The 12,653-nt window shown below is 36.1% G+C and overlaps 1 protein-coding gene across 1 annotated transcript in view; it reads right to left on the bottom strand.

The window, feature by feature from the left end:
- LOC125844206 (K(+) efflux antiporter 3, chloroplastic) overlaps nucleotides 1–12,653 on the bottom strand; it is a 39,363-nt gene that overhangs the window by 24,886 nt on the left and 1,824 nt on the right. Inside the window, exons 3-5 of the mRNA XM_049523471.1 lie at nucleotides 12,026–12,127; nucleotides 8,520–8,600; nucleotides 4,497–4,598 (exon numbers count right to left, since the gene is read on the bottom strand). Coding sequence (XP_049379428.1) covers nucleotides 4,497–4,598; nucleotides 8,520–8,600; nucleotides 12,026–12,127 — 285 coding nt within the window. The remainder of the gene's footprint in view (nucleotides 1–4,496; nucleotides 4,599–8,519; nucleotides 8,601–12,025; nucleotides 12,128–12,653) is intronic.

Here is a 12,653-nt window from a genome sequence, read left to right as displayed (position 1 = left end):
AGTTTAGAAGGTTGTGATTGGTCCAAAGGGGGGGTCACAGACGGATTTCTCGATTATAAAAAAAAAAATACAAAAACTAAGGTGAAATTGAAGAAAATGGATACCTTTTATATAGAAATTTCTATGTCACTCCTTTTCCTTTAATCTCTTTCCAAAATTCTCCTCAAGTTCTCCACATAATATCTCATAATTTAGGTTTTATAACTCTACTTTTGGATATTTTAATTATTTTTAGGCGAATCCCCGCACCCGTATCCATACATGGATCCATATCCCCGAATCTTAAAAATTAGATCATTAAGGATCCGACCTCTGGAGCCGCACCTGTATCGGACACTTACCCCCAAGTCCGAGCAACTTAGTTCCTCACAAATCATATTAACATTCTTCAACCCTAACACTTCATTATCATGCCGCTTCTAATCCTTCAGCTGCCGCCGTCGAATTCCTTCCTCTTCTTCACCTTCAATCGTAGAGACTCTCAGTAAAATAGGAAAACGGTTTATGGTAAAATGGGACAGATAGGAACTCTATTCCTTTATTGGAGGTATGATGTTATCTGAATTACAGGACCCAATCAAGAGTTCGAGGATCCAGTAGCTAATCAGGAACTTACAGAGAAGTTTAAGGGTTTAGCCAAAGTTTGATGGAAGGGAAGAAATGGATTTTGAAGAAGAGATAGTGATAGATAAAATGTAAATGTGTGGATCCATAATCTTCTCAATGAATTGTACAAGTACTTATATAGTTGAATACAAGGGAATAAATTGAATCAAATCTGTTACTAACTAATTTCCTGAACTGTTACTGTTCAAAACTAACTTCCTGCTAAAACTTGTTTGCTAATTTGACTAACAACTAACTTCTTTGTTGACTCGTCTGCTGACTCAGCAACCATATAATTCTGATAACAGTACTCCCTCCACCATGAGATCCTTGTCCTCAATCCCTTAACCAGCCCATCAAATAAGTGGAAGATTCATTAAACTGTGAAACGTTACCTTGTCATAATGTGATGTGCTTCCAATGCCAATAAAAAGTAACCCATCCAATAGTATTTAACATCCAAAAAACTGCCAAACAAAACGCATCCCATGCCGAAATATCACTAGTACCGCCTCATCCTGGGCCATCGCAATGATCAAAAGTAGGAAACCTGGTTAGAAGGACATTGAAATACTCCCAAGTAGCAGCATCAGCTGATAAGTCCTTCCACTTCACCAAGGCTTGTGCTACTGCTTTATTACCCTTCTTAATAATTCATCTTTGTAATATGGCCTCAGGTCCTGGGTAGTGGAGGCTTGCAATATCAATAATAGAAGGATAAGCATGAGAGGAGACATCATAACATCTCTTCAGGAGAGATACAGTGGATTTTCAGAGTGTCTGGAAACAGCAATGTGTAGGCCACAAGACCAACTTTCTCAAAAATCTGACATAGCCAACTGCATGCACAATAGCCAACAATTCTCTATCATCAACAGACATAGCTGCATCTCTTGGTGATAGTGACTTGCTGATAAAGGCAATAGAGTGCCCTTGCCGTATCAACACAGCTCTTATACCAAAACCACTAGCATCTGTTTCCACCAGAAAGATCCAGCTAGCATCAAGCAAAGCCAAAATAGGAGCTCTAGTAAAGGCTTCCTTCAGTTGTTCAAAAGCATCAGTAGCAGTTGGTGACCATTTGAAACTATCTTTCTTCAAAAGATTAGTTAATGGTTTATTGATGATGTCAAACCCCTCTATGAATCTTCTGTAATAACCAACTAATCCAATGAAACCCCTTAATTGCTTGATAGTAGTTGGAACATGCAAATTTTCAACAGCAATTATCTTCTGAGGATCAGTGGATACCCCATCCTTAGTAATGATTAATGAAATGGCCCAAATATTCAATCCTATCCACTCCCAGAAAACAGTTGCTCTCCTTGTCTAGTAGTTGATGACTTTTCATTTCAACAAACACATCACTGAGGTGTAGTAGATGGTCTTCAACAGACTGGCAATAGATCAACATGTCATAAAAAAGACTAGGACATATTTCCTCAGACATCTTTGGTAGACAACATTCATCAAACCTTGCAAGCTTGTTGGTGCATTAGACAATCCAAATGGCATCACCAAATACTCAAAATGCCTTCAGTAAGTTCTAAATGTTATTTTTGGTAGATCTTCCTCGTCCATCCTGATTTATCCAGCCCTAAGATCTATTTAGGAAAAAAACACTGAACCACCTAGTTCATCCAAAAGATCTTCTACAATGGGTATAGGGAATTTGTTATTAACAATGTGTTTGTTAAGATCTCTATAGTCTACACAAAGCATCCATGAGCCATCATTTTTGTCAACCAACATCACCGGTGTGGCAAATGGAATGCTACTAGGCTGAAAAATGTCCTGATTTAAAATCTGTTGCGCAAGTTCTTCAATAATTTCCTTTTTGACAGAAGGATACCTATAGGGTCTTCGGTTAATAGGGTCAATGCCATTCTGTAAAACCATTTTGGGGTCAAAAATCCCCCCTAGATGGTGGTAACCCTGTGGGTTCAGCAAATAGTCCACAAAACTCCTCCAATAAACTCACTACTCTAGGATCTTTATCAGTATTGTCTTTAATCTCTAATGCAAGCAGTTCAGTACACATAGTAGGGATTACTTAAATCATACAACAGGGATTGATTACCTGACATATTCGAGAGCGCATGCCAGCTCCAACCGATGTACTTTGCTTACCTGCACCTCTTAAGTAAATGTTTCCATCCTTTGTACACTCATAGTGAGTTTGCTGAAATTCATCTTAATATCCCCCAATGTCAGTAACCATTGTACTCCTAAAACCACTCCACAAGACCCCAGTGGCAGTAAAAGAAACTCAGCAGAGAATTCAGCCCCTTGTAATAACCAAGAAATCTTGCAATCATTATCCACCTTCATCATATTTCCATTGCCTGCAACAACCATTTGAGGTATAATGGAGTTAGTAAACTCTTCACCAACTCTGGATCTATGAAGTTATGGGAGCTACCAGTATCAACCAGAATATTCAATGATTTTCTTGAGTGATAACCAGTTATCCTGAGTGTTCTGTAACCCAATGATCAATTCAATGCATGAACAGAAATTTTCATCTGTTCTAATGGCTGGTTCAACTCCACTCCTTGATCATTTTAGTACCCCCTCCTCCTCCTGAACTTGGAACTCCTCCTTATCCTCAAATTCCAAGAGATATAGCTGTTTCAAGTTCCAGCACTTGTGACCTGGTACATACTTTTCATTACAAAAGTAACATAACCCCTTGGATATCTTCTCATTCATTTCCTCTAAACTTAGTGTCCTTCTAGTAACTCCCCTACTATTTGCAGACCCCCCAGTGCTAGGAGTTGGCAAGATAGGTTTGTTGCAAAATCTTTGATCCATAGGTCAAGGGCTCTACCCATAAGCTCTTGCCTGAGCAACTTGAAAAGCTTCTTGCATCCTAGTCGACTTATAAACTTGAGACAAGTCATAGGGTTGCTAAATTGAATTAAGGTTTGAATCCTCTCGAAAAATAGCTTATGGCATTTTCTTGAGATAGATTCACCCAGGTCAAATTTCTTTCAAAAACAACTTGGTATTCCTATACACTACCAGTCTGCCTTACCTTCTTAATCTCCTCCATAGAATCATCATAATCAGCCCCAAATCTCTCCACTAACGCCATCACATACTCAATCCAGGATGGAGGCTGTAGGTATTTTCTGTATCTCACGAATGATAAATGCCACTGAATGGCCTCCCCTCCAAGATGACTGCTGCAATGCCCACCTCTGATCCAAGGGAAACATTTGGTCTACTATAAACAACCAAGCACTCAGATCTTCCCTTGCGAACTTGGGAAAATCAATAGCGAGTCATCCCATGGTTGTAATTGCTAGCATCAACAAGACTCTTCCCCCTTCACCTTTCAGTTGAGCCTCCCTCCATTAGATTTGCAGTTTCCACCCCGATTGGGTTCTCTACCCTCGACCACCTTCGATTTGACCACTTGATCAAATCACTTCAAACTGGACACTTCCCCATAGAGATGTCCAACTTCCGTGACCAGTCTCTGCACCATATCGCAAATTCTCCCATTTCTGTTGGAGAATTCTCACTTCCAGATTCACCATATACCCTAGTACCCTTCGCCATTATTGCCGAGGATTATACAATTCTGATACCAACAACATTCTTTTTATTTTATTTAGGAGAGAGAAAGGGAAAGGAGTAGGGACTTATGAACATAATAACATAACAAACAAAACACGGTGAAATGAAGAAGAACAATCAAGAGTAAATGAAGGGAAAGTCTGACAAACTACTTACTCATATCTGATTAACTATTTACCAACTAGGGTATCTTGCTTTTAAGTGGTATACCAACACACTGCATACATTTCTAGCCTTCATAAAAGCCCCTCTATTTGCTATAGGAGTTATTTCAGTACAGTTAGTTCCTAAAGGATGATACTTACCAGATCAGGCCTTGAGTGAAAAAGAAACTCCAAAATCTTTGTCCCGACAGCATCATTAGGTGGAAGCTCGAAAGATGTAAATGCCAAAGTAGATAATACAACCTTCAACATAATAAACAAGAAAACATAAGGCAAACGTTTGAAGCACCACATAGTACCTAGGTACAAATATCCTAAAGGAAATCATCAGATATCAAACTTCAGGTATTCCATTATGCTAGAGCATCAAACAATAGCACATACTTGACTGTGAGAACTAATTACACCTGCAAAAGGTTGTATTTTAATTTTCCTTATTTCTCTGAGACTTCATATCGCCTAGGCACTTGCATCATGTTGTAAGAATTCAAATGCAGAAAAGAAGTACATACATAATTGTAGCTACATAAGGGCAACTTTTCCTCATCAGTTCCAGTCAATAATGCCTATTGATTACTAACGAATGGCATAAAATAATGTAAGAAATATAAAACTTAAGCAATGAGAAGTGGTCTTATCAGTGCTAATGAAAATGCTTTCTCTTGACCAAGTCAAAGAAGTAAGTGAAAGTATAACAACAAACTCTTTTCCCATGTAGATTTGCTCTTCAACCCCTTGCCCTCAATTTTATAAGACATTTTTTGTGCCCAAAACACAGTTCATCCAGATTTAAGTGTAGCATTTTTCTATGACATGGTGATATTTAATTAAAGAAGTACCAACAAGGTACTGAAAGATTACATCAGAAAAGGGAGCATCATCCTTATATAGGTTGAAGAAGTGCAGAATGTCTATCAAAGAATCAAAATCAGATACAATATTCTTCTGACCCCACAAATAGAGACTTTTTAAACATATAGATTTTACAAGTGAAATGTTACCCCTTCTATCATTAGAACACCTATTATTTCTTTTCAACCAGATAATCCAAAATATGCAAGTAGGAACACCATTCAGAACTGTCTGGTTCTTTAGGTAAGGACTATTTACACCGCCATCACAGAACAAGTTTAAGACTTCCTTGCAATGACCCATTGGCTCCACAAATGTCTAGAAACATTGACCAAATCTTCCTTGTGAAGGTGCAACGAAGCAGCACATGATTAGCATGTCATTGCTAAGATATTACCTGAAAAAGCATAACCTTCTCCAGAAACCAACTAAATCAAATAAATAGTACAATAACAAGAACTAACAGGTTCCCCCAACTATAACTCAACCCTGTAATGTGTGTCAGCAAAATAGGAGAAGAAACATTTGGTGTATCATGATTGTGAAGTTCTCAACAGAACTTGAATAGAACAGAATGTGTCAAAAAGAAAGAGAAGGGTGAGAAATCTGGACTTTACTAAAAAGGCTGAGAACTCTGGCTTTGAGAAGCTTTTAATTTGAAAAAGTGAAATATTAACAAACAGCATGTCTGTAGCAAGCAGGGATCAGTCTCCACCTGGTAAGGAGGAGATAGAGCTGCTCTCACTCTATCATGTTAGTGGCAGACGAAGTAACATAAACCCACCTCTCTTGAGACATGCAAATGATCAAATTTATAACAGAGTTAGCTTTGACTTTTCATTACTGTATTTCAATAAAACAGTAAGAAAGTCTAAAATAGGATTGGAGATGCTCTTAATCAAGGTTATTACTTTTTATGGCATTATTTTTGCAACCATAGTAATGTATACGATGAATTTGGTGCTAGAACAAATCACATCCTTCTATCCAAAAATAGAAGCGGGAGAGTGATTACTTAATTTGCAGCAAAGTGGTGCCGAAAGAGTAAATTAGTACTCTAGCAACACCAGAGCGTAAGCCTCTACGTATCAACCCCACTAGACATGCTGCAAGGATTAAATGAGAGGGTAAACTGTTGAAATAATGAACACAGGAAGATGAGGTGAAGACAGCCTTGTTGAAAGAGGCAAATTCTAATACACATCCAAAAGTGTCTGTCAGTATATATCCTTTTATCTTTATCTGTAGATTTAGTTACGCACTACTGACTATCAATGAGCCAGAAAGTCAGAAACCATTATAATTGTGAGAAATATAGGAAAAGAATATTATTGAATTGTTGTTGTGTCTACATTATTACATTGAGACCCTATTTATAGACCCTAGAATACAATCCTTTACCAAGTAGGATACTATTTAGTATTCCTATATCTATTTCTATTCCTATTCCTATTCTAACAGGATTGTATAAACCTATTCCTATTCTAACAGGATTGTATAAACCTATTCCTATTCTAACAGGATTGTATAAACCTATTCCTATTCTAATAGGATTGTATAAACCTATTCCTATTCTAACACTCCCCCTCAAGCTAGTGCATACAATTCATGTACCTAGCTTGTTACAAATGTAATTAACACGAGGACCGATGAGGGGCTTGGTGAGATATCTGCAAGTTGATCACTCGACTTCACAAAATTGACAATCAATCTCAATGTGCTTGGTCTTCTCATGAAATACTGAATTTGATGCATAATGCCGATAAAACACAGAGTGATAAAATTACAGTGTTGGAACTTCCCAAACCAAGCTTGCAAAGACTGTTTCAGACCATAGAGTGACTTACGTAATCAACATACAAGGCTACTAAACTCCCCCTGAGCAACAAAATTAGGTGGTTGCTCCATATAGACTTCTTCACAATGCAGCGAACATTGTAAGTGCTCAAAATCTAGTATAAAGTACATGGTTCATGTTGGAATCAATAGACAGTCGATATTAAACAAGTCACCGAAAAAACTGGCCAGAACATGCTCATATGCCGGAGTATTAGATTTGATGGCTAAAAGTAGTCACAATCTAAGAAATAAAATTATATGGGTAGGGTCGGAATGATGTCACGACCCAACTAGAAAATAAAAATTATATAGGATAGTTCGAATTGATGGAACGACCCCATTGAAAAAGAGAAATAATATGGGTAGGGTCGGAATGATGGCACGACCCTACTGAAAAAGTAAAAATTATACGGGTAGGGTTGGAATGATGGCACAACCCTATGCAAATCAGATTTGAGGAGTCACCGGAAAGACGAATGGAACTATGCAAATCAAATCTGAGGAGTCACTAAAAAGACACATGGTGCTATGCAACTCAGATATGAGAAAATAGTTCAGAAAAAATCCACAGTACTACGCAAATTAAATATGAGAAGTAGTCCGTAGAGATGAACAGTGCTACACAAATAAGATATGCAAAAAAAGGTAGTCACCGGAAGGATGGCACGGTGCTACACAAATTAAATATGAAAAAGTAGTCACCGGAATGATGGCACGGTGCTACACAAATTAAATATGAAAAGTAGTCACCGGAATGATGCACGGTGACCCAACTTTTGGGCTGCATATATGGATAATAGCCACCCGCCGGCAGCGGAAGCTCTTTGGTTTTCTACCAAGATCGTAGAGGCTCTGATACCATGTGAGAAATATAGGAAAAGAATATTATTGAATTGTTGTTGTGTCTACATTATTACATTGAGACCCTATTTATAGACCCTAGAATACAATCCTTTACCAAGTAGGATACTATTTAGTATTCCTATATCTATTTCTATTCATATTCCTATTCTAATAGGATTGTATAAACCTATTCTTATTCTAACAATAATAAGATAGAATAGGAAGATAAGGTAAATGAGTACCATATTTAGTGGTAACTCCATTGACAGAATGACCCAAACCCCACTTAGTCAACACAATGGAGTCCAAACTCCTACAGGCCATGAAATGGTTCCAAAAGCAGAGAATCAACTTCTATTCTATGTAGAGACATATCCCACATAATAATTCCTAAAACTGCAGACAATAACAGTTATAAATATCTCAAGAGGGAGGTGCATTGTCTTCAAGCACAAGACTGCCCCTCTTACATTTATCTAAAAAAGCATAATGAAGCACCATTGCAACTTCTTAACAGGAATTTAATATAAATGTCTGTTGCTGAAACGATAGAAGGTCTTTTTCTATGGCATGTAGAATTTTAGTAATCTATTAGAAGGAGCGATTCATTTTTTTTTTTCCAGAAAATACCTGAGTCAGTCCCATGCCAAAAGCAAACTTTGCAAGCGCTTTCAAGCGTGCAAGTGAAAGCTCTAATCCCATTTCAAAAAGCTGTAAAAAGATATTTCCTTGAGTCAGATTCAACCTTGCAACATTCTTAACAAACAAAACCAAGGATACAAGAGAAGAAATGTTTAATATTATATTAAATGCTTGATTAGAAAAATAGGGTATTAAAACAGATTAAGATCTTGATTCTCTAGATAAGACTTCCTAGAAATTTATAACAATGCAACAATCCACAAAGCATACTGACCTTTAAGCTTCTTAGGTATACTAATCATCATTATATTTCTTTATGAAACTAATCACACTATATGTTGTTGGATCAGAGGATTCCAGTTACTGAAAAACACATCTCTACTTAAGAATAATTTTTTAATCAAGTCAGGAATCTTAAGTTAGGTATTATCCTCTAAATAAACAGGGATCCAGCTAGAAAGATAAAGAGGGAATCCATCACATCATACTACAAAAACAGGAGAAGCGAGAATTTTTTAATCAAAAAATTGAACGTGTAATCCTATGATGTGAAAGAAATGAAGGAGCAACATTTCCATTCTACCAGATGGAACAGCAGAGTATATTCCCCCATTTAAGATATAGCAAGTTTAAAGTAACATTTTTTTTATCAAGTAAAACAAAGTTTGAAGTGACATAACTTGGGGTGACAGCAAACATAGAAACCTTCTGAAATATCAATTACTAGGCTTTTGTTTCCATTGAAACGTTGCGTTTAATTAAAATCTAAGTTCTATCCTGAAAAATAAGCATAAAACTTTTTTATCCTCCACAAAAGAAAGCACAAGGCAGTCTATTCTTGTTTTGGCTTCCTTATCCAGCAAAATATACTCACTGCAGCAAAGCGTTGTGATATCAGTCGTGAATTTTCATGATAAAGTTCCACATAAAACATGTTTCTGTTACTTGATTTCAGTCCTACTGTAACTTGTTAAAAGGACTTTGAAACAATAGCTTGGAATGGTAAAAATAAACTTAGAACCTTTTCAAATATCAATTACTTCGGTTTTGTTTCCATTGAAATATTGGTATTAATTAAAAGCTAAGTTCTAAGAATAAAGCTTTCTCATATTTATTCTTTTGCCTTCCTTATCCTGAAAAATAGTCCTACCTTAGAAAACAATCGCAATGTCAGCCTTTCATTTTCATGATTAAGTTATGTATAAAACAATCTCCCCGGGCCAAGTGGTTCACGGTTCGAAACTCTATGGATAATGGGTTCACCCTCTACCCTTCTCCACATAAATATCTGGATTTTAACTGCACCTGACCCAAACATCACAAGTTGCGCCTCTTACCACTAGACTAGAGCTAGTAACGTATCATTTTTAGGCATAAATACAGGAATTAACTACATCTTCAACTCACCAGAACATCAATGCACACAAAAAAGTTTTAAGTTAAACAACACAACATATGATATCACTTTCATTCCGCCCCCCACCCCCCACCCATCCACCACCCCAAAACAAAAGTCTAACCCAACTGAAAAATTAAATCACTGATCTTAACTAAAATGGTCTTTGCTTGTCAGCATACATTTAATTGATTGTTTTTCATTGATCTTTCTATACGAACATACATAATACAAGTTTTTTCCAAATAAGTCAAGACGCAAGCAATGGGAAAGATGAATTTAACATCAGATACTATCATATGCCCCAGATCCTATAAGTAAATATGAGTAGTTATGGATCTGTCAGTGTTTGCCCAATACTCGCTAATTGGAAGTTTGGAGTTGGACAGGTTAAATTTTCAAGGTGCTCAATTACAATAGAGCAAAAATGCCCTCAACGTATTAGAAATGGTTCCAATTTCCCTCTCCTTCCACCTACTAGATCAAATTTGCCCCTCCTTCCACCTATTGGTTCAAAAATGCCCTTAACCTGTTCCTCAAAAAAATGCCCGTAACCTATTATAAATAGTTGATATTTGCCCTCCTCCTTCTACCTAAAAAATGTTTATCAACTATTAACTATTAGATAATACGCCCGTGCTTTGCGCGGTCTTAAATATTTTATTAGAATTTATAAACATAATATATTTATAACATCAAAATATTTTTTAGCCTTCAAATTCGAATAAATCAAGTCTCAATTTTTTAATCTTTTTTACTACTACTAGCATCTTAGTTATGTATCTGTTTTTTCCCATTACTTAACAATTTCAGACTTTAAAATCTACTGAGATTTTTGTATAATTTATGTTAAGAGATATTGTATAATTTACACTCTTTCTTAAGAAACATCTTAACAGAAAAAAATATCTTTTTGTAGGCATACATGCATAATGAAATTCCTCTTTCCCTGTGACTAAGATAATATTTTTAAACAACATACATTCGGGTCAATTTACATGTTAGTTCATATATTTTGTAAGTACTTCTATTAGGTAAGACAACATTTAGACAAACAACCAAGAACTTTCCAAAAAAAAATTATAAATCAAAAGGAAACTAAATAATTGTCAATGTATAGTAAAAAAAATTATTGACATATAATTAGAACTAGAAAATATTTTTGAGTCATTTCTAAAATGTCAAGGGAATCTTTGATCTAATAAGTACAAGGAGGGGCAAATTTGAACCATTTCTAATTGGTTAAGGGCATTTTTTATCCAATAGGTTGAAGGAGACATTTTTTAACCATTTCTAATACGTTAAGGGCATTTTTGAACATTTTCCGCTTATAGAAAAAATAGAAATGGGAGAACTAAATAGCTAAGGATTCATAACGCGAACTGCAACTAGTTTGAGATTCAGGCATAGTTGATTGTTGATCATTGATTGTTGCTTGATTGATTTAGATAATCAATAAGCGCTTCCTACTCTAATAAATAGGATTTGCAAAAAGTCAGAAAATCAAATGTGCAAGCAAATAACATAAATATTGGTTGACCTTTACAATATGAAATATCTTTTTTAACAATTTTGGTGCCTGAGCCAGCTTGTGCACACCTCCACTAATTCCACGGCGTGCCTGCTTCCTCTCACCAGCATAGGTACATGAAATATGTCTAAACCAATAATATTCACAGGTGCCTATGCTACTTTGCAATGGATGTCATTATCAAAAACAATAGAGTATATAAATAGGCTGAAAGAAGGCAAAACGGTGTAAGGTCACCTCCAACTTTCTCTGTAACTGATTCCCTCAACAAATACATGATTAAAAACATGATTGCACTTTAGCAAGGGGCGCCATTCTGTGTTTTATTTAAGAGAGTGAAAGTGAAAGGAGTAGGGATTTATGAATAGAACAATAACAAACAAAACATGGTGATATGAAGAAGAAAGAACAAGAATAAATGAAGGGAAAGACTGACAAACTACTTACTCAGTTACTCATAAGTTAACTATTTACCGACTTGGGTTTCTTGCTTTTAAGTGGTAAACAAGCACACTACATGCACGGTCAAATGTTCAAAATGGGATATACAGCAACCAATGAGCTTACCAAGAAAAGAATCCCCCACTCCGAAAGAACTTTAACATCCGTGATGTTTCTGATCAGCCCAAATTGATTAAGCACAACTCCAGCAAAGAAAAAACCAAGTATCTGAAACCAATAAATAGATTAGCACCATCTGACTACAAGAAAACAGTACTATACAATCTCTGTCTCAAACTTCAGTGACATGAAATTTTGATGTGACTCCAACAAATGACTAGATTACAAATGAATTCATACCATGTTCTCACATATAAACCATTAGATGCATAGTTAAACAATTATTTGCAAATATGGGTGGAAAATTACTTCATGGAATATTTTTTTACGCATCTTAAAAGTATAATCACTTCTAGGAACTTCCATGATTTTGCCTAGGACGCCAAAGAGTCATTCAGAGAAAAGAGACACAGATTGTTTTAATGCAAATGTCTATAAGAGCCTTCAGCTAGACTTGAAATGTTAATTATCAGTGGAAAGCATTAAATAACGCTCTCATAGAGAGGTCAAATACATCAAAGACTTCACCTAGATGATGTAAATTTTAACTCAAATGCCAGTGCAAGTACCAAAAATGACTGGTAGTTAGGACTTAGGACCATAATACAGTACTGTGGTTTCCAGCTAAGTTGTG

Source organism: Solanum stenotomum, chromosome 11, assembly GCF_019186545.1.
Source record: "Solanum stenotomum isolate F172 chromosome 11, ASM1918654v1, whole genome shotgun sequence".
In the NCBI taxonomy this organism is placed as follows: Eukaryota; Viridiplantae; Streptophyta; class Magnoliopsida; order Solanales; family Solanaceae; genus Solanum; species Solanum stenotomum.
The sequence above is the reverse complement of the archived record's forward strand: the minus strand, read 5'-3'. Positions and strand labels throughout refer to the sequence as shown.